This window comes from Notolepis coatsorum (assembly GCF_963971535.1).
Source record: "Notolepis coatsorum genome assembly, chromosome: 10".
NCBI classification, from domain to species: Eukaryota; Metazoa; Chordata; class Actinopteri; order Aulopiformes; family Paralepididae; genus Notolepis; species Notolepis coatsorum.
Window position 1 is genome coordinate 47,600,900 of NC_140174.1, and position 23,216 is coordinate 47,624,115.

The window sequence follows — 23,216 nt, forward strand, 5'->3', positions numbered from 1 at the left end:
TCTTATTGCCTCAGTATTTCTTTCTTGCAGCTATATTTTGGAGTATTGTTTGTTTTTGATGAAGGCCTTTATTTTAATGGATGATATACGTTCATAGCCTCCATTGTGAACAGATTTCATTGTAATTCCTCTCTTGATCAGTTGGATGATCAGCAAGACTCCCGTGGCAGCGGGGAAGGTCAAAGTTCACAGGAGAATTTGGCCAATCAGGAGGCTGAACAAAACCAGGTAGTAGTAGTAGTAGTAGAACTTTATTTCCCCTCATTGGGAAATTGGTGCTTTCTTAAGCGCCATGTCTGTCAGCCAGGCGATCACCCTGGTATCCAGGATCCAATCTACTAACTTGTTTTAGTTTTCTATTCACATTGTCATGCCGTGACCTCTGATTAAAAGTTGATGTGATCATTTGATGGATCATATTTCACTGCTTCATGCTACTAATGAGATGCCACCTCTGTATCTTGAGCTTTCCTCCCAGTTGGTCCTTGAGAGCTACATAATGAAATACTTTCACATTATGTGTGTACAAAGTGAGTGAAAAGTTGAAATAACGTATAGCTTCTCAGGAATAGTTTTGATGGTCTCTACTTTGAGGGACCAGAGTCTGTAATGCTGTCAAACAGTGACCTCTAGGCAAAATAGCCGCACTTGGTGCTGCTTCACAGGCCCACAATGGAACAACAGCCCCTGGCTTAACCCCCAAAGAAGATAAGGGAAAAACTCCCACAGAAAGAAAAATCTAAAAGAAAATGTATCTTAAAAAAAAAAGGGAAGAAACCGTACAATTCTGTGAATTCTTCTTCTGTTTAGTGTGTCTTGTGATTGGGTTGATAAGCATGTTATTTACATTTTATGACTTAACATTTTGTTTGATAAAAAGAAAATATATATATTATTATTTGGTTTTATTACCAGTGTTCACAGCCACAGAAGACGTAATTGATATTACACACAATTATTGATCATACAAACAACAAAGTTATGACAACTTTACATTTTCTCTCTTCCATCCTTCATCCTCCATGCTCCTTCCTCTTCTTCTCCCTCTGTAGGTTTAGATTCAGTTGAGATTCAGTTCATCTCCCTTTATCAGCTTCCACTGTTTCTTTCTCTCATCTTCATATCGCCTCTATCACTATTTTCTTACTGCTGTGTTTTGGAGCATTGTTTGTTTTTGATAAATGCCTTTAAGTAAGGGATAATGTATAGCTACGAGGTCATTGTCGCAAAATAATTGACCGACACAGAGTTTAAAATACCGAGCCGCCTCTGCGAGGTGTTTTAAACGTCAGTGAAGTTTCAAGTTCAAGTTCAAGTTTCTTTAATAGTTGTCATACAGAAGTACAGAATACTTTTATACAAAATGCTTCTTACTGTTACGCTCCAGAGACTGTGCAAGACAAGATAAGTATGAAATAAAATAACATAGTATAGTATGTAAATTAGAAGTAAAAAAAAAATGAGGTCACAGTGTACAGTATAGACATATGTACAATGTTCGATGCAGAATAGACGTAACTGAGTTACCATATAATATACAATACTATGCAGTGTACTAATATACAATACTATATAGTGCAAGGCAGAAATGGGATGAGGTGCAATTTAGGTACAATTTACAGTAGGTGTACGAGTTGTAGTGCAAATCCTTTATCAATAAATATAAGGTCAATTATTTTGCGACAATGATCGAGTATAGCTATACATTATCCCGCTTATTACATGGCTAACTTACTAACAATATACCTAATTCATTTTACATCGACTCGCAACACTGGTTCTGGCTGCGTTCTGGCTCCGCTCGTCGCTCCGCCCCCTGTCATCGCCGGCAGCAGAACACCGGCAGTGTCTAATTGCACTGAAACAGTGTGTGTCAGTGGGCTTGATTGCGAACAGCTGCGCACAGTAGGGATGGGTACCTTTCACATTTGAACCGATACCGGTACCGGTACCTGTGAATCAATACCGGTACCCAACGGTACCTTTTTTCTGTACTTTAGTCTCAAGAAATTTAATTTACCTACCTCAGTCGTAAAAAAATTAATCCAAACTTCAAATAACTACAATTTCGACAGTTTTCGGCTTGTCATTGCTCCGACTGCTTTGTTGTTGAATCAAGTCAAATCCTAGGTAAGCATATATTGTGCGTGTGAACGTTGACATGAAAAGTAATTTTTTTTTTTTTTTTTTTTTTTTTTCTCTTCGGTTTCTCACTTGATTCGATACTCGGTAGTACCGACGTGTTTCGGGTCGGTACCTCAAAAGTACAGAATTCGGTACCCATCCCTAGCGCACAGCGGTCATTATTGTCCCACAGCGGTCATTATTGTCTGATAACTGACCTCTGACGCGCGCTATTGACCAATCACAAGCAAGCATTTCGGCGAATGTGAAAACGCCATGTAATAATGGATGATATACGTTCATAGACTCCATTGTGAACAGATTTCATTGTAATTCCTCTCTTGATCAGTTGGATGATCAGCAAGACTCCCGTGGTAGCGGGGAAGGTCAAAGTTCACAAGAGAATTTGGCCAATCAGGAGGCTGAACAAAACCAGGTAGTAGTAGTAGAACTTTATTTTCCCTCATTGGGAAATTGGTGCTTTCTTAAGCGCCATGTCTGTCAGCCAGGCGATCACCCTGGTATCCAGGATCCAATCTACTAACTTGTTTTAGTTTTCTGTAGTAGCTGCTATTCACATTGTCATGCCGTGACCTCTGATTAAAAGTTGATGTGATCATTTGATGGATCATATTTCACTGCTTCATGCTACTAATGCGATGCCACCTCTGTGTCTTGAGCTTTCCTCCCAGTTGGTCCTTGAGAGCTACAGAATGAAATACTTTCACATTATGTGTGTACAAAGTGAGTGAAAAGTTGAAATAACGTATAGCTTCTCAGGAATAGTTTTGATGGTCTCTACTTTGAGGGACCGGAGTCTGTAATGCTGTCAAACAGTGACCTCTAGGCAAACGTTTTGATTTGTTTTGGTCTGATGTGTGGTGTTGGAGTTTAGTAACCTATTATACTGTGGATTTCTCCAGACCTCTCTTGGCAGAGCCTGAGGTGCGGCCAGCAGTATCAACCCCTCCTGTATCCCCACTGAAATACAACCCACACATCAGACAAAAACAAAAGATGTAAACAAAGCGTAATACCAAGAGGGGCTCTAGAGGTTGCTGTTTGACGACATTGCAGATTATCCCTTTAAGATGCAGAACATTCTCCTGAATGCAGAGGTTTTAATTAGTAAGCCACAAGATGATAGATTGCCAAGGATTCAGTTAGATTAAAGAGTATGTTCAGAATGTTGGATCCCTAGCCTTATTTCCATTTACCATTAACACATCCAGCGCCAAGAACGGCGAAAGTCGTTATTGCCCGCCATGCGTTGAACGCCAACAACGTCGTATGCCGTTTTTCTAAATCAATATTTCATTTTTTCGCCATGGCATTCATAATTCATCCAGCCAACCTCCGGAGCTGCAGCGGGACCCTGAATGAGATTGCAACGCCTCAATACCGCCGCCTGGTGGATGGTCGGGCGAGTTACACTCTCAAAACCGGAAGTTGTGATCGGTGCGTCGAGGAAATCCCTCCGGCAGTAATATCTTGCTACGGGACTACAGACAAACACTGGCGTGCATTTGGATCGCTTCCATAACGCAATAATCTATATGATTTCGGCGTTTATTGCGCCATACAAACCGGAAATGGATCTAGGCGATCGGCGTCAAATAATTGGGATCTTTTTCATCCAGTCTCATCGGCGAACGGTAAGAGGACAGTAACGTTATTTTCAGCCCGATTGTGCGTTTCTTTGTTTGCAAACAGTCTGATCAATATATCAACCCATATTACATAAAGCCGTTACTGACGATAAAGGAATTATAGACTACCCCCGCCCCCCCTTTCCTCCACGCATGATGAAGCATAATGTATACCGATCATATACATTTGAATTTTTTAATATTGCGTGTATAGGAAAGAAACCGCAATCGATAATCTATCATGTGTTTGGGCCTATAACTAGCGTTTTTGGAATTACAGCAGAAAAGCTTATAAACATACTTATATTCAAGACGGTATTAACACAACAATGTATGAATGAAAAAATATAACGATCCCACATCCGGAACGATAGATAATCGATGTTGAATGGGCCATAGTAATGTCAATATAGCAATACAATTTAAAAAGTTATAGCCCTGCAAAGAAGGTAAACATCTCCATAGGCTTTCAACGGTGGCAGACTGGCTATATTGATGGGTACAATGGCTGGCAGTCAATGTGTTAATGATTAGTAGAATTCTTTCTCAGCACAATCCATGCTGTTCATTATAGGAAATGCTACGAAACCTCGGCACTCATGTAAATAGCCTGCATTGGTAAGTTGGAAACAGGGCTAGGGGTCAAAAATTCTGAACCCACCCTTTAAGGAAGGGTTGGAGGGCTCTTGTTGCATGTTGTGTTTCATCCACAGTGTTTTGTCTTGGCGGATTGAACTGCATGTGAAGGCGACATTTTGACATTGTTGTTGTGAACATCAACTAAGTCGGCCTGATTTCAACCAACTGACTGTTTGTTCCTTTATTTTACAACATTGTGCATCATATTTACAGTGTGATGTGATGTGTTTATTATTCTTTAATCTGTGAATTATTCTGTTGAGTTTGTCTTGGGATTGGGTTGATAATAAGCATGTTGATTGATTTTATACATTTTGTTCAGTGTTTCATTTTTTTTGCTTTATGTTGTTCACAGTCACAGGAGACAGTAGTTCATTATTACACAACATTTAAATGATCATAAATTATCACATGAAACAACAAAGTTAATGACGACTTTACATTTTCTCTCTTCTCTCCTTCATCCTCTGCCCACACTCCTCCTTCCTTCTCTCCTGTCTCTGCCTCCTCCTCTCCCGTCTCTGCCTCCTCTTACTCTTGTCTCAAGGATGAAATGAAACATCTGAACCGTGGAGGCTCCAACGCTGTTACCAGTGCCCCCGGCAACCAGGGGAGCGGTTCTAAAAGTCGAACTCCTGCGTCTTCACAGAACGGGTCCAAGTGCAACACCCCACGCAGGGGCAGCTTCCAGTCGTCCACCCCGTTGTCTTCTCAAGACGCCGCCTCCAGCTCCGTTACTCCCGTCCCCAGTGTAGCGGGGGGTGGATCTGACTCCGCCACGCTCGGGTCTACCACCGCCTCGGGCGTCGCCACGGCAGCGTCGGACGCTCCCCCGCAGGAGCGCGGAATGGCAGAAGGTCTCGACCAGAACCTGGGCAGCGGGAAGCCGGACAGCAATAAGCAGGGGCAGGACGGTCAGGGCTCTGCCACAGCAAATGTCACAGGCGACGGTCAGTATGTGTTTCATTCCAAAATAATAGTAATAATAATAAACTTTATTTGTATAGCACCTTTCATACAATAATTGCAGCCCAAAGTGCTTCACAGCAGTAAAATATACATAAAATGAGCATAAAATAGACAGAATAAAAGCAATGCAGAAAATAGGAAAAAGGGTAAAAGCAATGCAGATAATATCAATACAAATATTGTCTCACAAAGTTTAACTTTACCCAAGTCTTTCTAAAAGTTAGATGGTCACACAGTTTAAAACCTGGCAGTCTTTCTTCCTGTTCATACCTACACAGTTTAAAACCTGACCGTCTTTCTTCCCTGTTTGACAATAAAATAGCTCTCATTTACCATACAATAATCACAGTGTGTATGTAGTGAGTGCAAATATGGCAGGATGCATTAAAATAGCAACATAAACAACAATAAAATAGCACTAATTTACAATACAATAATGAATAATCACAGTGTGGATGTAGTGAGTGCAAATATGGCAGGATGCATTAAAATAGCATCATAAACGACAATAAAATAGCTCTCATTTACAATACAATAATCACAGATATCCATAAAATGAGATATCCACCATTTGGAAAATGTAGAGATGGACTGACATGGTTTTTTGAGACCGATACAGATATCCCACCCATTATTGACCGATTCCGTATTTCAGTACAAAACAGATTATGCTTTTCAGGAATGCATCTCTTCAGATCATCAAGTAGTCTCATCACGAGTGTTACTAAAAAAGGACAAAACGATGTGTTGGAGACATTAACTGAAATGCATTTTTCGGTAAAAACTAAATACCTTGTTAATGTTCTGGTGCTATTTGTATTAACACATTCTGGGCCATTTGGGGCCGTCTAATATCACTCTAGACCAGCGGTTCCCAAACTTTTTTGGCCGTGCACCCCCTGTCACCTCCCGACCTAGCTGACGCACCCCCCAATGGGTTTCTGTTAGAAAAAATTGTTGCTGGTCTCCGTGCACAGATTTTATTTTTTATTTTATCTCTTCCCATGGCGACTATGGATAGGGAATTTCTTTATTTAATTAAAATGTTCACGACAACATGGATGCATGTACTCTGCCAGCATGTTTAATATCCATAATACTAAAGGTTTGACTAAGATTTTTATGAAATTTTATTGAAAAAAAATAAATAAAAAATTACCACCATTAGCCTTTTCATGTCACGAACCACCTAGAGGGCGCTCGCGCACCACAAGGGGTGCGCGCACCACAGTTTGGGAACCACTGCTCTAGACGGCCAGCATTTCAAAACAGACTTGCATAGTTCATGAGGCTGTTTGTAGAGCTAAATCTATACTTTATAGTATTGCTATCTGTCCATTCTCATTGTCAATTGAGACCATAAACCGTCCCTTCAAAATGGCTTAAAGAAATAATTTTTTCATCAATACATTTCCATTTTATAGCATCTTGAATATAAGCGTTATATGGGATTTGGGCTGGTATATTTCCTGGAAGGCGAGATATAAGGCGCTAAGCTAGTAACGTTAAATCCAATGGCATTTCGGCTATAGAGAAGCTAGAGTTAAAAATCAAACTGCATATGATCGATATGATGGTCCACCATGAATGCATGAAAGGCGGGGGGGGCGGGGGACGTCGTTTCTGATTATTGATTACCAATAACGGCATTAGCCTCAGTAGCCTTATTCGCTGACCGGGTGGATGGCTATCAAAGCAAGGCCCGACCAAGCTGAAATTGACGTCAAATCGATCTTACCTGTGACCGGTTGGACTGCAAAAAGGATTTCCCAGTTATCGATAGCCATCTGGTAGATCGATATGTCCATTGGCTGATCATATATTCCTTTACTGCACACTGAAATCCGCGTCCCAAAACGTATTCCGTGCTACATGCTACAGGCATAGCTTCAGGTTAGCAGAAAACTACATTGAAGATCCAGAAAAAACAAGACAACTTCTGCCACAGGGAACACTGCATTATCGAGACAGCGCCCCTACGAGGATCTGGCCGGTAATGCACTTTTTTTGAATTCAAAGAGTAGGGTACTTCTGCAGTGCCGCTCGGTGACATTGAGTAGGTTATTAAAATGGAATAAAAGCCAAAACAACCTAGCCACGGACATGTCCGTGGATGGCCCTCTAGCGTTGGATTCGAAACATGGACATCTCCGTGGCTGGGCGCCAATGTGTTAAGCAACACACTCTCCGAAAAAAGCTCACAAAATGCTAATTCTAACATCAGCTGAAATTACAGTCACATTGTGGGAATGTGTCTCACTTACTTACTTGTATATTGTGCATCCCTAGAAGAATGTGACACAAATCTTTACTTTTAACCTCTTAACAGGCAACATTCTTTTACTTGAACTTGAGGACTGCATACTTTTTTTGCAAAGCTTAGCTTTATACTTTATACTTATAGCACATGCATGAGCCTGGTCTCTTTTGAAAGATAACATTCTGAAGGTACTAATGCTAAAAAGGAAAATCATTTTTAGTGCTAAGGAAATGGTGTAACAGAGGTCTGAACTTGAGTTGAACTTGTGTACTTAAAATTCTTCTAGTGGTTGCAAGATTCCATATTCCAATATTCCAGCATAGATGTATGAGCTGGAAAACACGGTGGTTCCATAGCCTGAAGTCTTATGTAGTACAGGTCCAGATTTGTTAAAAATCCATTCAGAAATGGGTCTTTGAGAGAGGTTCGAGTAAACCGTGCGCCAAAAGAAAATACTTTCCAAAATCCATGTCCTCATCCACCGCTGTGAGTTCTTCTGAAGTGTTATTCACTTCTCGTTTTCGCTCATCAACTTTCACCTACTTCCTGTATTTGCACCCCCCCATCTGGGGTATCGTTGGAAGCGTACACTTGTTGGCTACAAGCGGATGATTGGCAGTTCTGGAGCGTCTAGAGTCCAGGGTGGTCCGCTCGCCTGACATATCGTCATGTAACCGAGGCACGGAATTGGTAGAGTGAGGTGGCATTCAAACGGCAACAAACAGATATGTTCTGCAAAAAATGCAGCCCTGAGCCGCAAGACGCTCGCAAAGTGCCATGACTTGCGTCCAAGGGCAAAACGGCACGTATACGTGCCAGTGCACCAGGGCTGTACAGTGCGACATATATGTTGCATGTGCGATGAATTAATTTACTCTCTCTCTCTCTCTCTCTCTCTCTCTCTCTCTCTCTCTCTCTCTCTCTCTCTCTCTCTCTCTCTCTCTCTCTCTCTCTCTCTCATATAACGAGACAATATGCAAATAAGGTCATACTAATAATTGTCACGGTTCCCCGTATGAAAGTGGCTTGCAACTTACTGCTGGTAAAATCACTGTTTATTTCTCGTTTTGCATAGCATTACATTCCTCTTCTATAAACAATCAAAGTCCCACCGTAAGAGCTATGGCCTCATACGGGTCCATTAAACCTTTTTGATTAGCGTCTTTCCTTCGAGCTAAGTTGAACTGAACATTTCACTGTCAAAAGCGCAAACGTAAACACGGTTGCGTCGCAACACGGTTTTCAAAATAAAGGTCACATATACACATACCGTAGTAGGCCTCTATCAATTCTTATAATAAAAGTCCCGGATATACATAACCATTAATTGACATAGATCTCTATAAACGGCCCAACACATTGATCACTTTAGGCACACACTGAAACCAGTAACATCACAAATATGAAGCAGGTAATTACCCATAAAAATAATAAACCTTTCATGGGGTTATTTACAATAATAATAATTCATTTGATTTCTAAAGCACTTTTCATTGTGAAACAAAGGTATGCAGAGTTCCTTGTACTCCTGATTAATGCAATGGTGTGTGTGTGTGTGTGTGTGTGTGTGTGTGTGTGTGTGTGTGTGTGTTGTGATGATCTCATTCAAGGAGTACTACAAGCACACACACACTATTAGTGATTAGTGATTTACACACTGTCTCAATAAAAAAACATTGTATGACAAATTTAAACAGATTTGCACTGCTAATCTGAAGCGTAACATATTGATGTCTTGTATACAGTTGTTATGTCCCTGCAATTTACCATTATGGGCAAATAAAGAGAAAATGTTTGTCTGAAAACATTTCTTGTTAAGGTTTGGATTTTGTGTGCCCTGTATGCAAGATTCATGTCCTTTGCCAGTCACATACCTATTTAAGTGATTTTTTGACAAAGTTGGTTTTTAGAGATTTTATACACGTTTTATACTCGTGCTACAAAATTTTGGCCTGTGCTACAAAACTATCAACCTCTGTAGCACCAGTGCTATGTGCAAAAAAAGTTTACGTACAGCCCTGCAGTGCACGCTATGAGGTTAAGTCATTGCTGGCATAAAGTAAACTCACTATTGGATATTTGTGAAGACTTGGCAGTCAGTCAGTACCTTCTGTTTAGAAAGCAGTGACATTTTAGATTTGATCATCTGTACTTTTTGTAATGAAACCATTCAATTCTGGTTCTATGATTTTGTATTTCCAAATGCACAACTCAACCAGATTTGTATTTTGAATAACTGTGTCAGTTATCCTTACTAAAAGATCTCCGTCCTGCAGCTTTTGTCTTGCTAGATGCGAGCGACGACCTGGAGAAGTCTGAGGTGCAGGCCATCATAGAGTCTACTCCGGAGCTGGACATGGACCTCAGTGGTTGCCAAGGATCCAGGTAGACTGTTCACCTTATGTTTCTACTAGCTTTCTGCTTTTGTTGTAATTCCACATCCCATGTGCACGTGACACCGTATCTAGAAAGGGATGTTTGCCATTTGATGTTGGTTTGTCAGTTTATTTTTTATTTTTATTTTTTTCCTTTTTCCTCTGATTTTCTCCCATCCCAATGTTAGTCGTTATGTCAATTCCCAATCCCCTTCCTGGTCGCTGCGCACTTACCCCCCACAGTCGGTCTGGGAGAGTGTAGGCTACCACGTGCTTCCTCCGACACACGTCCAGCCAATCAACCGCTTCTTTTTACCTGGCAGCGCGGATTCTCACTGAGAGGGCGTAGCGTGTGGAAGGATCACACTATCCCACTTAGATCCTATCCGCGCTTTGATTGATTGATTGAATTGATTGATTGATTGAAAAGTTTATTAACAGATTGCAGAATGGGTACAGTACAGTACAGCTCAATACATACAATTGTTAAGAGGATGCAGACCTGAGAAAGACTTTCGTCTTGTTTCCATCAGGGTCCCCCATTTTCAATTCATCTTAATCAATTCGCTTAGCAGGCGCCCCGACCGAACTGTAGGAGTCGCTGTTTACAACGACCCGGACCCACCCCGCCAGCTTCTCCCACCCTCTAATACTGCCAATTGTATTAGTGTGAACGGCCAGCCAAGCTGGTGACAACCCCGGAGCTGTGAGCTGGATTCGAACAGGCAAATCCAGGGTTTGTCCGTTTTGAACGAAACACTGCGAGCCCCTTTTCCTTATTATCTGTGTCACATGGAGCTATCTTATCTGTTTTGTCCATATTCAGTTGGGGAATATCCATACTAGCTAGCATCTTTAGCACAAGGTTCAGCAGCGCAAGTGGGTGAGACAGAATAAGGTGAATGATCTTGAGATGAATGTTGCCCAGGCCAGGGGTCCAACATTCTGAACTTACCCTTTTTATTGGATTGGGGCTTTAAGCACTAACAAGTTGTTACGTGACATAGTGTGAGCCTGACATGCGTATGTATTTCCCTTTCATACAGTAAGTGGAATCTATACACGTGCATGCACACACGCACACACACACATACACACACACAAATTGTCTGTTTGTATTTTGATTTGATTGTTTATTTGTTTGCCATCACTTTTATGTAGTCATATCATTTTGTGTTTTCTATAACATTGCAAAATGTTAACATAATTTAGGTGGAGGTGAAGCCCACTGGGTTTTCTGCCTCTCCCTGCACTGTATATCATTTGTCATTTTTGTAATTATTGTGTATTTTTTGTGCAAAATAAAAACTAAACTAAACTCTTCTCCCACTCACCTGTCCATCTGTTCTTCTTCCTCTCTGTCCTCGCAGCACGCCGGGTGGACTTGAGACCGTGGTGTTTGACCGCAACACAGAGTCTCTGTTTGAGGAGCTGTCCTCGGCAGGAAACGACTACATAGGAGAGTTGGACGATGGAGCCGACCTGCTGGGTACGACTCTTCACTACTGTTTACAGGATGCATTGTCTGTAATCACAGAATTCAAATTCACATTGTGTGATTATAATATAAGATAGGAATTGTCAATCCATTTTTAAACTAATAATGGAGAACGAAGAGGGTGAGCTGCACTGGGTAATTTTTTTTTATAGAATAATGATAATGTTGAAGATAAAAAGAAAAGTGCTCTTCAATGATAGGGCAATCAATGAATAGGCGGCTGGGTGGCGCAGCGGACATTGCGCTTGTCACCAACGCAAGAGACACCGGTATCGAATCCGGCTGTCAGCGTTGCCTCCGGCTTGGGCCGGCCGTCATACTGACTCAATTGGCAGAGTTAGCGGGAGGGAAGTCGATGGGTGGTAGTCTGGTCGTTGTAAAACAGCGACTCCTACAGGTCGGTCAGGGCGCCTGCACAGCAGAGACAGGAAAATGGCGGGGGCAGTGTGAGCCTCCTACACGTTACTCCTCGCCAATGAGAGTCCGCGCTGGCAGGTGAAAAGATGTGACTGGCTGCCTCCACATTTATTGGAGGGGACATGTGATGGGCTTCTATCCTCCCTACGACCGGCCAGTGGGGGGCACATGCGAGCAACGATCAGGACAGGACAGGGGAGAATTGGCACGGCTAAATTGGGATGGGAGAAAAATAGAAAAAAGGAGGAGGAAAAAGTGGACAAAAAAAATTATAGGGCAATGAATATATGATTAAATACAGTGACCCTCCAGTGGACTTGTAAAGGAACTCCATAATAGAGATCGTCAGTCTGAAAGAGAATCCGAGGCACTCTGATTTGTAAATTAAATCCTTTATTGAGACATGGATGACTGATGCGTTTCAACTCCTAAAGAGATGCTCAAAAGAATTATAATAATAAATAAAAAAAAAAAACAATGAGGGCAGGTGTCCAATTTAGAACTTGTCAAATAGTGATATAGAAGCACATATCAGATGGCAACAGTGAAAAAACACAAATCTGGGTGCCCAGCTAATTCACACACATACTGTAACAACCTCTCTAGTATGATGGCAGAGAGGCAAGAGATAAGTCACAATACAATCACGGCTCAATAGAGTAGACATGTAATCCATCAATGATATACAATAGTGGAGGAAGATGGCACTCTTAAAGTGCCTTTTACAAGTAAGCTGGACGGTCACTGTATTTAATAAAAAAAAAAAATCATCCTCCAATGGGCTCTTGAATCATTATATACTGTCATCTTTTACTACTTTATTTTTATGTATTCTTTTTTGTTTTGCATGTATTTTTTCTGTTCTCACAGATGACTACTCTGGTGTGTATCATTACATTACATTTAACTTCCCCCTCTTGTTTTTCATTCCTTTGTATTCAATCTCCCTCCCTCCCTCCTCCCTCCCTGAGCCCGGTCCCATGTTGTCATAGGCGCATCAGAATGTTGCCGTCTGTTGTGCTGTGAAGTGTATACATTGTAATGGACTAGCGGAGTCAGAATGATGTCACTTTAAGTGTCTAGAAACGTTGCTCAAGCTGTTCCTCTCTAGTTAATAATGGGTGTTATGAACCTCTCTCTAACCTGCATCAACTCCTGCATGACTCTCTAGATCTCAACATCCTAGGTAAGAGAAAACATTGGGAACGTAGGCATGATTGGAAATAAATGCTAATCACTGATTTTTCTGTTTCACTCTCGCTCTCTGTAATAGTGTGTAGTAGTGTAGACTAGAGTATGATCAATTGTCAATTGTACAATCAATACTCAACCTACAATATGCACATTTCAAAACCATGATCACTGACCACTGCATATAAATCTAACTGTTTTAGCTGATTCCCATTTTTAAGCTTTGTTTTTATCTAGTTGCGTTACTACTTTTAATTTAATATATATATTAAAAAAAAGTTCATTTGAACCATCTGTTCACTCATCATTGTAAATGAGGGCAACCTCAATGGTCTACGGATTTCTAAATAAAGGTTGAATGATGATGATGAATATGTTGGTATGTTATAAAGATGGGTCATTTATATATTCTTGATGACATTTTAGGTATGGGCCGTGAAGTGGAACATCTCATCCAGGAGAACACGCAATTGCTGGAAACCAAGTAAGTACATTGTAGCATTTGTAATTATTTAACAGTTTCAGGAGAAGAGATTTATGATCAAAAGACCAATCAGTTCACTATCCCCCTCCATTCACAAGAACTAATTAGTTCTCTCCCTCATTCTCTACTGCATGCCACAACCACTACCAAGCCGAATGACCTAATTCTCACGTGAGCCCATTGCCTCCGATAAACTCTCAGGTGTTGCCTACTGTATCACCCCTGATCACTCCTGGGTGTTCCCTATCAGCTAAGACCGTATATAAACCCCATTCACTCCTCCACCAGTTCCAAGCTTCGCAACATGGCATGTCCCACCTCTACCCCAGCAGCTAGGCTCCCTTCAGGCCCCAACGATAGCCCTCTCAGTGTCCCGGCCTCAATAGCATCTTCCCATCCAGCTGGTTGCCCAGTCATTGGCCTTTATTCAAATTGAGACTCTGCTTCACTTCTGCCGTCAGACTAGAGAGTTTTGCCTGGGAATGGACGTGCCCGCAGGGCCTCCTCTTCCCCGAATCCAAAAGGGACTTGTCTGGGAGGGCAGTGCCCGCCGGGGTTCCCCTCCTCCTGCCATTCAGGTCAGGGACAAGGCACCCATGCCCTGGGTCTCATCTGCAAAGGGCCGTGCCCACCAGGGCTCTCCTTCCCCAGGTCCAAAGGGGTCTTGTCTGGAATGTGCCCGTCTGGGCTCTCCTCCTGCCGTGCAGGCCAGCGACCCATAATCTTGCCCGGGAAGGGCCGTGCCTGTCGGGCCTCCCCTTCTTCGCGTCCAAAAGGGTCCTTGTCTGGAAGGGCTGTGCCCGCTGAGGTTCCCCTCTTGCTGCCACGCAGGCCAGGGACAAGGCACCCATATGTCTAAACTATTTTCCCGCTTCCAGGCTATCCAACCCAAACTGGCCTGTTTGGCCAGGGGTTTCGCCGCAAATGCTTCAAGTGGGGGGAGTCAGTTCTCCGGAACATGAGCAGCATGTTCAGCTGGCTCCACCGAGGGCAGGATGCGCCACACCCCAGCACAGCCATATCGTCCGAAGCATCGATCATCCACACCAAAGATCCTACGAGTACACCAAGCTATCCTTCAATCAAAGACGATCAAAGAATACCCAGTCTCCTTCCATGACTCCCCCGCTTGTTTATTGATCATAGAAGACTGAACCCGTGAACCCAAGATTTATTAGCACAAGAATGGAGGGGGCTTTGGTGTAAAGTGTTTGTAAGCTTTCATGCATGTTTTCTAACCCTACCCTGCTATTAAGATGTGCCTGTTGTTGTGTTTGCCTTTACTTATAAAACAGTAGAATGTTTGATAATGGGCCATAAATGGCACATGACTGCCATCTTCTGTTCATTGAAGTAATTTAATTCACTATAAAGAATTTTGTGTGTTTGTTTGTTCAGAAATGCACTAAATGTGGTGAAAGATGACCTAATATCACGTTTGGACGAGATGTCATGTGAAATGGAAGGCCTGCAGGGGGAGCTGGAGGCTGTGACTCAGGCCAGGACCAGACTGGAAGAGAAGAACAAAGAGCTGGAGGAGGAGATTAAGAAGTGGGTGACTTTGGTTCAGTACTTGATCTCAGGAAATGTTAAAGTACATTTGTATGTGTTTAGGTGCAGATGTTAAAGACAGCTGAATCCTGTGTCTTGTTCAGGTTGAAAGCAGACGTGGAAGAGGAGGGCAAACAGAAGACCAAGGTTGAGAATGAGGATGATGTGAGTGTTTGTATGATGCAAGCTACAAGATACACTACAAGATACACTACAAGATACATTACAAGATACACTACACCATTAAGGTACCCATGTACATGTCGACATACTTCCCAAAGGTCAGTGAATACCACGACCACAACACCAGAGGGAGTTCTACAAATCATGTTCAACCCAGATTCGGCTCAAACAAGGGACTAATCACGTTTCGCAATTATGCCACAACAATGTGGAACGCCCTACCCACAGCCGTAAAATAATGTGAATCCCTGCCCTCCTTCAAAACCGCTCTCAAAGAGCACCTACGGGAGGCCGCAATTCGAAACTGGCCCCGGTAAATGTCCAAACCCCCTTCCCCAATGTACAGTTTCCTCCCCCTCAAATGTATATATTCTCTTTTAGAAACTCTGTCTGTAAATAAACAGTACTGTATATTTGTATAGCTTGTATGTCATAAATGTCTGGATGTAACAGTACTGTATATCTGTACAGTATGTTGTGTATGTCATAAATGTTATGATGAATTGAAAATGGTGGACCCTGATGTAAACGATGAAAGTCTTTCTCTGGTCTGCATCCCCTTAACAATTGTGTGTATTGAGCCGTACTGTATTGTACCCATTCTGCAATCTGTTAATAAAATGTTCAATCTGTCTATGTCTATGTAGCTTGCAGTGGGGCTGCACAAAACCCCAGATTGTTTTGGTAGATTATTCTGTACTTGGTAAAGAGCGACCGAATAATCCATTATTTGTTTTTGTCGGCTTTTCAATTTGCTAATGTATTATGGGTTCCATTAGACTCAATAGCAGTGTTCATTATCGTCGTCATTGTAGATTGGGGGAAGAAAGTAGACGTAGTGTGATTTGTTGGCTGATCAGTAAGAACTTTATAACTGTGAAACAAGGCAGTTGCTTTATTTTATCTCCGGCAAAACATATTTTTAAAGGGGACATGCATTGCTATTCCTTTCACTATTTGGGCAACTTTACACAATTCCTGTGAGTCTATGGAACACATCTGTAAAGTTTTTTTTTCCAAAAGATTCATTGTTTTATATTTTTAATCAATTACTCAAAAGCAACATTTTTCGACTTCAAGATTCAAGTTTGGGCTGGGCTCCGCCCATAAGCGCTTTGAGTGACAGTCGCCCACAGTCTGCGACTGGCAGACAGAGAGAGAGGTAGAAAGAATGAGGGGGATACTAATTAATTTCGCCGCGGGGGGGGGGGGGGGGGGGGGCATAATCCCACGGGACAATGCATTGGTAACTTGTTTCAAATGACAATATATACCGCTGTGAATATTATTGCACGGATCGGAATATGGGCGTGCGCATGGGAGTCAAAGATATTTTGACAGTGATATGATAGTGATCCCAGGGAGAAGACCCTCCACGCGCGCCGGTCAGGTTGTGTGTAAAATGTGTGTGTTTCCCCACGCGCCGGTCAGGTTTTGTGTAAAATGTGTGTTTCTCCGCGCGCCGGTCAGGTTGCGTGTAAAATGCGTGTGCGTTTGTTCCCCCGACAGAAGCTCCTGTCCCTCTCTATCTCTCTCTCTCTCGCTCGCTCGTTCTCTGCCTCTCTGTCAAAACCCGCTTGAGGAAGTGTCGGTATTTCCACTCGCTCTGCTGTTGAGCGAATAGTTGCGCTACAACCATAGATTGTTATAGTTATGCAGATCAGTGCCTTATTCACGTCAGCAAAACAGTCAAATCAGAATGACCTAATTCACTGGGGGAGGAGATTGTCTCAACTGAATTAGAGCAATCCGCCAAAATGGTAATTAGAGACACAGACCCATTGATACTAACCCCCCATTGCTATAAAACAATGCTAAACACTGGAAAAGGCAATTTATAAGACACAGGACCTTTAAAGGACGACTCCATTTTTTTTGGAAATTAGCTTATTTAACATCTTCCCTGGAGTTAGACAAGAAGATGCATACCTTTTTTGTCTCTGTGCGTGCATTTTAGCTTTGGGAATAGACGCTCCGTTAGCATAGCTTAGCTTCATCACTGGAAGTGGGGGAGGACAGTAGCCTTACAGTGCCTTACAGTGTATTGCAAGGTCTGACATTGACCAAACTTGATATGCATGACCTTGGTGGGCTCTAGGTCAACTCCTGAAAAGGGGGTCAATGTCAGACCTTGCAATCAAAAGTTAGGGGGCGCACTGAAATTATGGCAAGGGTTATTAGCCCCCTAACTTTGATTGCAAAGTCTGACATTGACCCCCTTTTCAGGAGTTGACCTAGAGCCCACCAAGGTCATGCATATCAAGTTTGCTCAATGTCAGACCTTGCAATACACTGTAAGGCACTGTAAGGCTACTGTCCTCCCCCACTTCCAGTGATGAAGCTAAGCTATGCTAACGGAGCGTCTATTCCCAAAGCTAAAATGCACGCACAGAGACAAAAAAGGTATGCATCTTCTTGTCTAACTCCAGGGAAGATGTTAAATAAGCTAATTTCCAAAAAAAGTGGAGTCGTCCTTTAACAGTCCTGCTAAAACTTCCCAAGTCTGAAAAGGACAAATTACTATGTATACAATACATCATAAACACAAGAAAACCCCCAAGGCACTCTGTTCTTTAACACTTTCAGCGCCACGCCTGGTTTTCCGTTTTACCGCTTGAATGCCACCATCGGCGCCAATGTTAACGTTAATATCGCCTAATCTATGTTTTAAATTATGGCTATGTGTCTAATCTGCCCATCGCATTATCAAAGACTATTTTCCAGTCAGTGCTGTGAAGGCAGATTGTTTTTTTATCGCGTCGTTGCCGTTTCAGAGCAGTTAGAAAAGCCCCCGTTTCGATATAAAAAACAGCTCATTCTGGAGCATTCTATGAAAATCGTCTTTTAGTGGAATATTCCACAACGTTGATATTCGTCTGCCTTTTTATGAATCGTTTTCAAATAAACGCTAGATGATCAATATTATACGTGCACGCACGCACATTACGGCCGCGCACTGATAATCGCTCCATTGATTTCCTCACGGACTTTTACAGTGAAACCGAAAGAAGACATTTCACAAAACAGCTTATAACTTCATCAAACTTACTCTGATTATCCTACCACTGATAACATAGAGTCCTTACCTGACATCAGATGGTATCCAACTGGTATATTCCAATTCCTGATCACCATTCGAAAAAATCGATACGTGTATGGATCCAACGCGATACAGTAGAACTCCATGATCCGCGGGGATCTGAGGCTCCAGAATGAACTCTAGTAACCCCGGCTGGATCAGTGAACTGGAAAATGTGGAGTACCGGATTTTTTTCCCCATTCATTTTCATTGAGTCCATTCCAAAATCACTTATGTCATCTGGGAGACGACAGGGGGCGCTTTTTTCCACAGTGATCGCCGGCGCCCCTCGGCTATACTCGGGTAGGCTCGGGTGATGCAATAATTTTTCAGATCGCAAAAAAAAAAAAATAATCCGAGAAATCTCGTGAGTGGCATGCAACCACCTATAAAAAAAACAGAGAAATCTCGTGAGTGGCACTCAAAGTGTTAACAATTAAAATGCCTTCATTGTCTTAAACCAGTTAAACCAGTCATGTCTATACAGTACACTTCAAAGTCGACTATGAAGCTTGTGATTGGAGTAGTGGTGTGCCCATCAAATACTTTTGCCCGCAATCCCAATCCGAGTCATTTAATATTGAGTAGCTGCTGATACAGTCCTGATCCTCGATGATACAGCAGCACACTGCACACTTCAAGTATAGTTAGTTAGTAAAACTATCTCTATGTAGGTAAGATATGCTTGGTTTGAATTGAATAGTTCTGCTTAAAGAAAAGAAAATAGCCTACATCACAGCTTTCCCTTAATGGTTTTCATTCGTTTTATTTTGTTTTACAAAAAAGGATCTGACTAGGCTTAATAAACCCGATGACTAGGCTTAATAAATTACCAATCAATTAAAATGTGCCCTGATCAGCTCAGAGTCCCATCCGATCGGGACATCCCTATATTGAAGAATTGATTACTGGGACACGCATCCCTCGCTTGTATACAGCAGCTTCCCCCAGAGAGTCACACCCGTCATTGTGTGTTGCGTCTCCAGCAGAGCGACGTGCCCACGGCACAGAGGAAGCGCTTCACCAGGGTGGAGATGGCCAGGGTGCTGATGGAGCGGAACCAGTACAAGGAGAGGCTGATGGAGCTGCAGGAGGCCGTGCGCTGGACGGAGATGATACGGTGAGGGTGGAATTGGAGTTGGTTTGAAAATGGCAATATTATTTATAGGATTCATTAGGGCTGGGCAATTAATCGAATTTTAATTTCAATGCCGATTTTGTCTTCCCACGATCATGAAAACAAGAGAATCGAGATAAAAGATTATTCTGCCGCATGCCGTGTTGCTCTCATTTTGTCTTGTGTTGTAAATGCAGCGCACCCTTCCTTCACAGCGGTGCCCTCCCCCCCTGCCCCCAAGCCCAAACAGTAGTTTCAGCTCATGTTGAGAGAAATTGTCATTTGTCAAAGCAATAAACGACTATGAAATAACAATACAAGTTTCACATAGGAACTACTTTCTACCGAAGTACACCCCTATTCATTATTATGAAACTGCTCTTAACAAGGTCTGAGGATTATCTGATCTAACCTGATTTCTGGAAAGGGAGTTATTCAAATGTGTTTCTTGGTGCTTTGAGCTCCACAAGCCTCTCCAGGTATATATTATTTGTATTATTATTTTGGTGAACTGCACCTTTAAACAGAGTCACTGACTCAAATACGTAGCATATGAAGATACATTTGAAATGATGGGGAACTGCGTGTCAGCAATAGTGTGAGTGGGGGAGAAATCGCTCGGCCACTCCCTGTAATATACAACAACAGTGTTTCTAGTTTCTTTCAGTTTTTGCTAAGTTGTTGTTTTTTCTTTCCCAGAGCTTCAAAGGAGAACCCGACATTCAACGAGAAGAAGAAATCCAGTCTCTGGCAGTTGTAAGCCTGTTCTTTCTTTTTTCTTTTTCTTTTTTCCATACACATCACATCACCTTACTCCAGTCAGACTTTTACTGTGTGATTCATGATGTTGTTTTTCATTTGTCCTGCCTTTCTTTCTTTTTTTCTTTTTCTTTTCTTTCATTTCATATTTGTTTTCTTCAGGATGTAGGTAAATCTCTTGACACGCCGGTAGTGTCTGGCTTGACTGGTTTCTGGTCTCGTCTTGACGGCAAACTGTTAACAAAGGAGAGCCAGGCAGGGGACTGGCTTTGATCTGGGAAACCGCTGCTTTTGCTGTCAAATCTCTCTTTTGTTTCCTCATTAAAAGTCACAGCCAAGTTCCAAATGTCAAACACTGGGGGGAAGCTTTTGTAGGCTGTTCTTAGACACTTTTGAAACAACTCGTACAAAAGATAAGCCTTTGTGCTTTTGCTCACTCACTGTGGAACACGCACACCTGAAAGATTCTCTACATAAGGTCTCTACATCCTCTGCTCTTGGCTCTCCCTTGTTACAGGAACGGATCACTTTGTTTAAGAAGCCTTTCTGATTTGTCGCAAACCGGGAGTCATTTGAATCTATCCAAGAAGCACCAGTGTTTTTGTTATTGAAATATTGGAAGTAAAAATAAAATAGTTCGCGTTTGTTAGCGATGTTAGTTGAACGTCAACCGTCTCTGATAAATCACATGTAACACCTCCCTAATTCCTCTCGACTTCCACTGGCATTGCTAGCAAATGCTAATATTTTTCTAATTCAATATCTCGAAAACCAAAACACTAGGTGAAGTTCTTTTTGCACAGATGAACCCTTTCACTACCACACTACAGAAGGTTAACCTTTCACTACCATGCTACAAAGGGTTAACCCTTTGTCGTGTGGCAGTGAAAGGACCTTCTGTATGTCGCAGTGAAAGGGTTAACCCTTTGGTAGTGTGGTAGTGAAAGGGTTAAAATGACTCCCTGGCGTGCGCTGCCTCAGATAGGGCTTTCTAAACGAAAGCGACTGTTCTTCTGAGGTTTCATCAGGAATGGCTTGGGGTTGGGTTTGGAGAATGACTGTTGTCTTTGTGTGCCGGCAGCTTCGTAACATGATAATATGGAGAGAGGGGGATGTGTCGGAGAAAATAATGTATCTGATCAATCCATGTTTTCTCCCGCCCTGTGTCTTTGTGTCCCTCTATATTCCGCCTTATGTTACGATGTCTTGTGTGTGCAGAGGGTACGTTGGGAAGGGTTAGCGTGGGGTGGTGGTGGTGGGGGGGGGGGTTAAAGGAAGGGGGTTTTGTTGGAGGGATGGCTGAAGACCACCTTTTCATTCCTTTAAACCAGTAAAATAATTTACTTCCTTTATTTAGTCACAGAAATGTAGTAATCAGTAATAGACTGATTTAGTCTTCTACTAAAATCTTAAAATACACAGTAACAATGCAATGTGCATGACACTAAATTAGTGTTTTCATTTGACGCTTGTGGAGGCTCACTAAATCCGGGAACAAAACGATGGCGTTTGCATCTAGGCTGTTTTGTCTTCCGTGTTGTTAACTAACTGCTCTAATCAGTGTAAAACATTAACCCCCGCATTCCCTGCTCTCCGCCACCCGGTCTGTGAAGCAGACCTGCTTTGACACCCTGCTCCCCGGGGCCTCATGTCCAGCTAACCGCTACAGTGGAATAAACGCCTGGATAATAGATCGTAGATTTGGAGGCAGAGTCGCCCAGTGTTTGATCGGAGTGCGACATGTGAGCGAGACTGAACCGGTAGCTGTGCAGGTGGCACACTGTGGGGCCACATTGAATGAGTAATGCAAGCTAGCTTTAAACGCGCATGTGTTATACCTCACAGAATATGATGATGGTGACCTCTCTGCCATTTAGCGTGGATTAGTCTGCTGGGATATAAAATTGGTATGGTTTTATCTAGGGGGGGGGGGGGGGGGGGTTGACCATTGACTTCCTCCTGACCTCCGACCCTTGACTGTTGAACCCTTACCTGTGTCGCTGCAGCTGCTGCTTGTGTCCATCCCTCTATACGTGCCTCTGTGTGCTTTTCTCTCTCTCTCTCTCTCTCTCTCTCTCTCTCTCTCTCTCTCTCTCTCTCTCTCTCTCTCTCTCTCTCTCTCTCTCTCTCTCTCTCTTCCTCGTCCCCCTCTACTTCCCCGTCCCCCTCTACTTCCCCACCCTCATATTTCCAGTTTCAGCCGTTTATTCAGTACGTCTGGCTCCCCGGCCAAGAAGCCGACGGAAGCCCCGGTGAACGTCAAGTACAATGCGCCCACCTCCCAGGTCCAGCCGTCCGTCAAGAAGAAGAGCAGCGCCTTGCAGCAGCTGCCCAGCGACAAGAGCAAAGCCTTCGACTTCCTCAACGAGGAGTGAGTCTCGCCGAACGTTTTCGGGAAGAATTCCGTCGCTAAGGGGAACCGCTTCGGCCTGTGTTTTATTTCCTGCCGGCTATGGTATCAGCAGGCAGGAGGTTGCAGCAGGAAATACACGTGGGCCCAAATAGTCGGGAAAGATATATATTTCTTCATCTCAAAGTTGTTGTCGTCCATGCTGGGGCTTTAAGAGATAATTTCGGTTTTCTTACATTTCAAGTTGCATCAACATTTTTATTATTTGTTCATTTCATCTCAAAGGGGAATACCATATACAGTATATTATTCCTATTGTATTTCTCAACTCTATCACAAATGCAGAAACCAGAGACTATCACCTGTGATGTCATCAAGATATACATTTAATTTAAATCTATAATTGCTCCATAGACGATGAAAGTTTTGTGGACCCCCACATACTATTTGTATATATGAGGTTTCTATTCCCAAATTTGCTCTCTTTTTCTCAGTAGCATTATCATATCTGAACCTGGAAAATGTACTCTTATCTCCAGAAAACCGAGGGGTTGCTCGCAATTGCCTTCAT

At 42.6% G+C, this 23,216-nt stretch overlaps 1 protein-coding gene across 1 annotated transcript in view; it reads left to right on the forward strand.

The window, feature by feature from the left end:
* spag9b (sperm associated antigen 9b) overlaps positions 1 to 23,216 on the forward strand; it is a 133,499-nt gene that overhangs the window by 91,316 nt on the left and 18,967 nt on the right. The window contains exons 5-13 of the mRNA XM_084323034.1: positions 4,960 to 5,362; positions 9,918 to 10,026; positions 11,387 to 11,505; positions 13,549 to 13,606; positions 15,005 to 15,157; positions 15,262 to 15,322; positions 19,406 to 19,539; positions 20,236 to 20,292; positions 22,490 to 22,666. Of these exons, the coding sequence (XP_084179160.1) occupies positions 4,960 to 5,362; positions 9,918 to 10,026; positions 11,387 to 11,505; positions 13,549 to 13,606; positions 15,005 to 15,157; positions 15,262 to 15,322; positions 19,406 to 19,539; positions 20,236 to 20,292; positions 22,490 to 22,666 (1,271 nt within the window). The remainder of the gene's footprint in view (positions 1 to 4,959; positions 5,363 to 9,917; positions 10,027 to 11,386; positions 11,506 to 13,548; positions 13,607 to 15,004; positions 15,158 to 15,261; positions 15,323 to 19,405; positions 19,540 to 20,235; positions 20,293 to 22,489; positions 22,667 to 23,216) is intronic.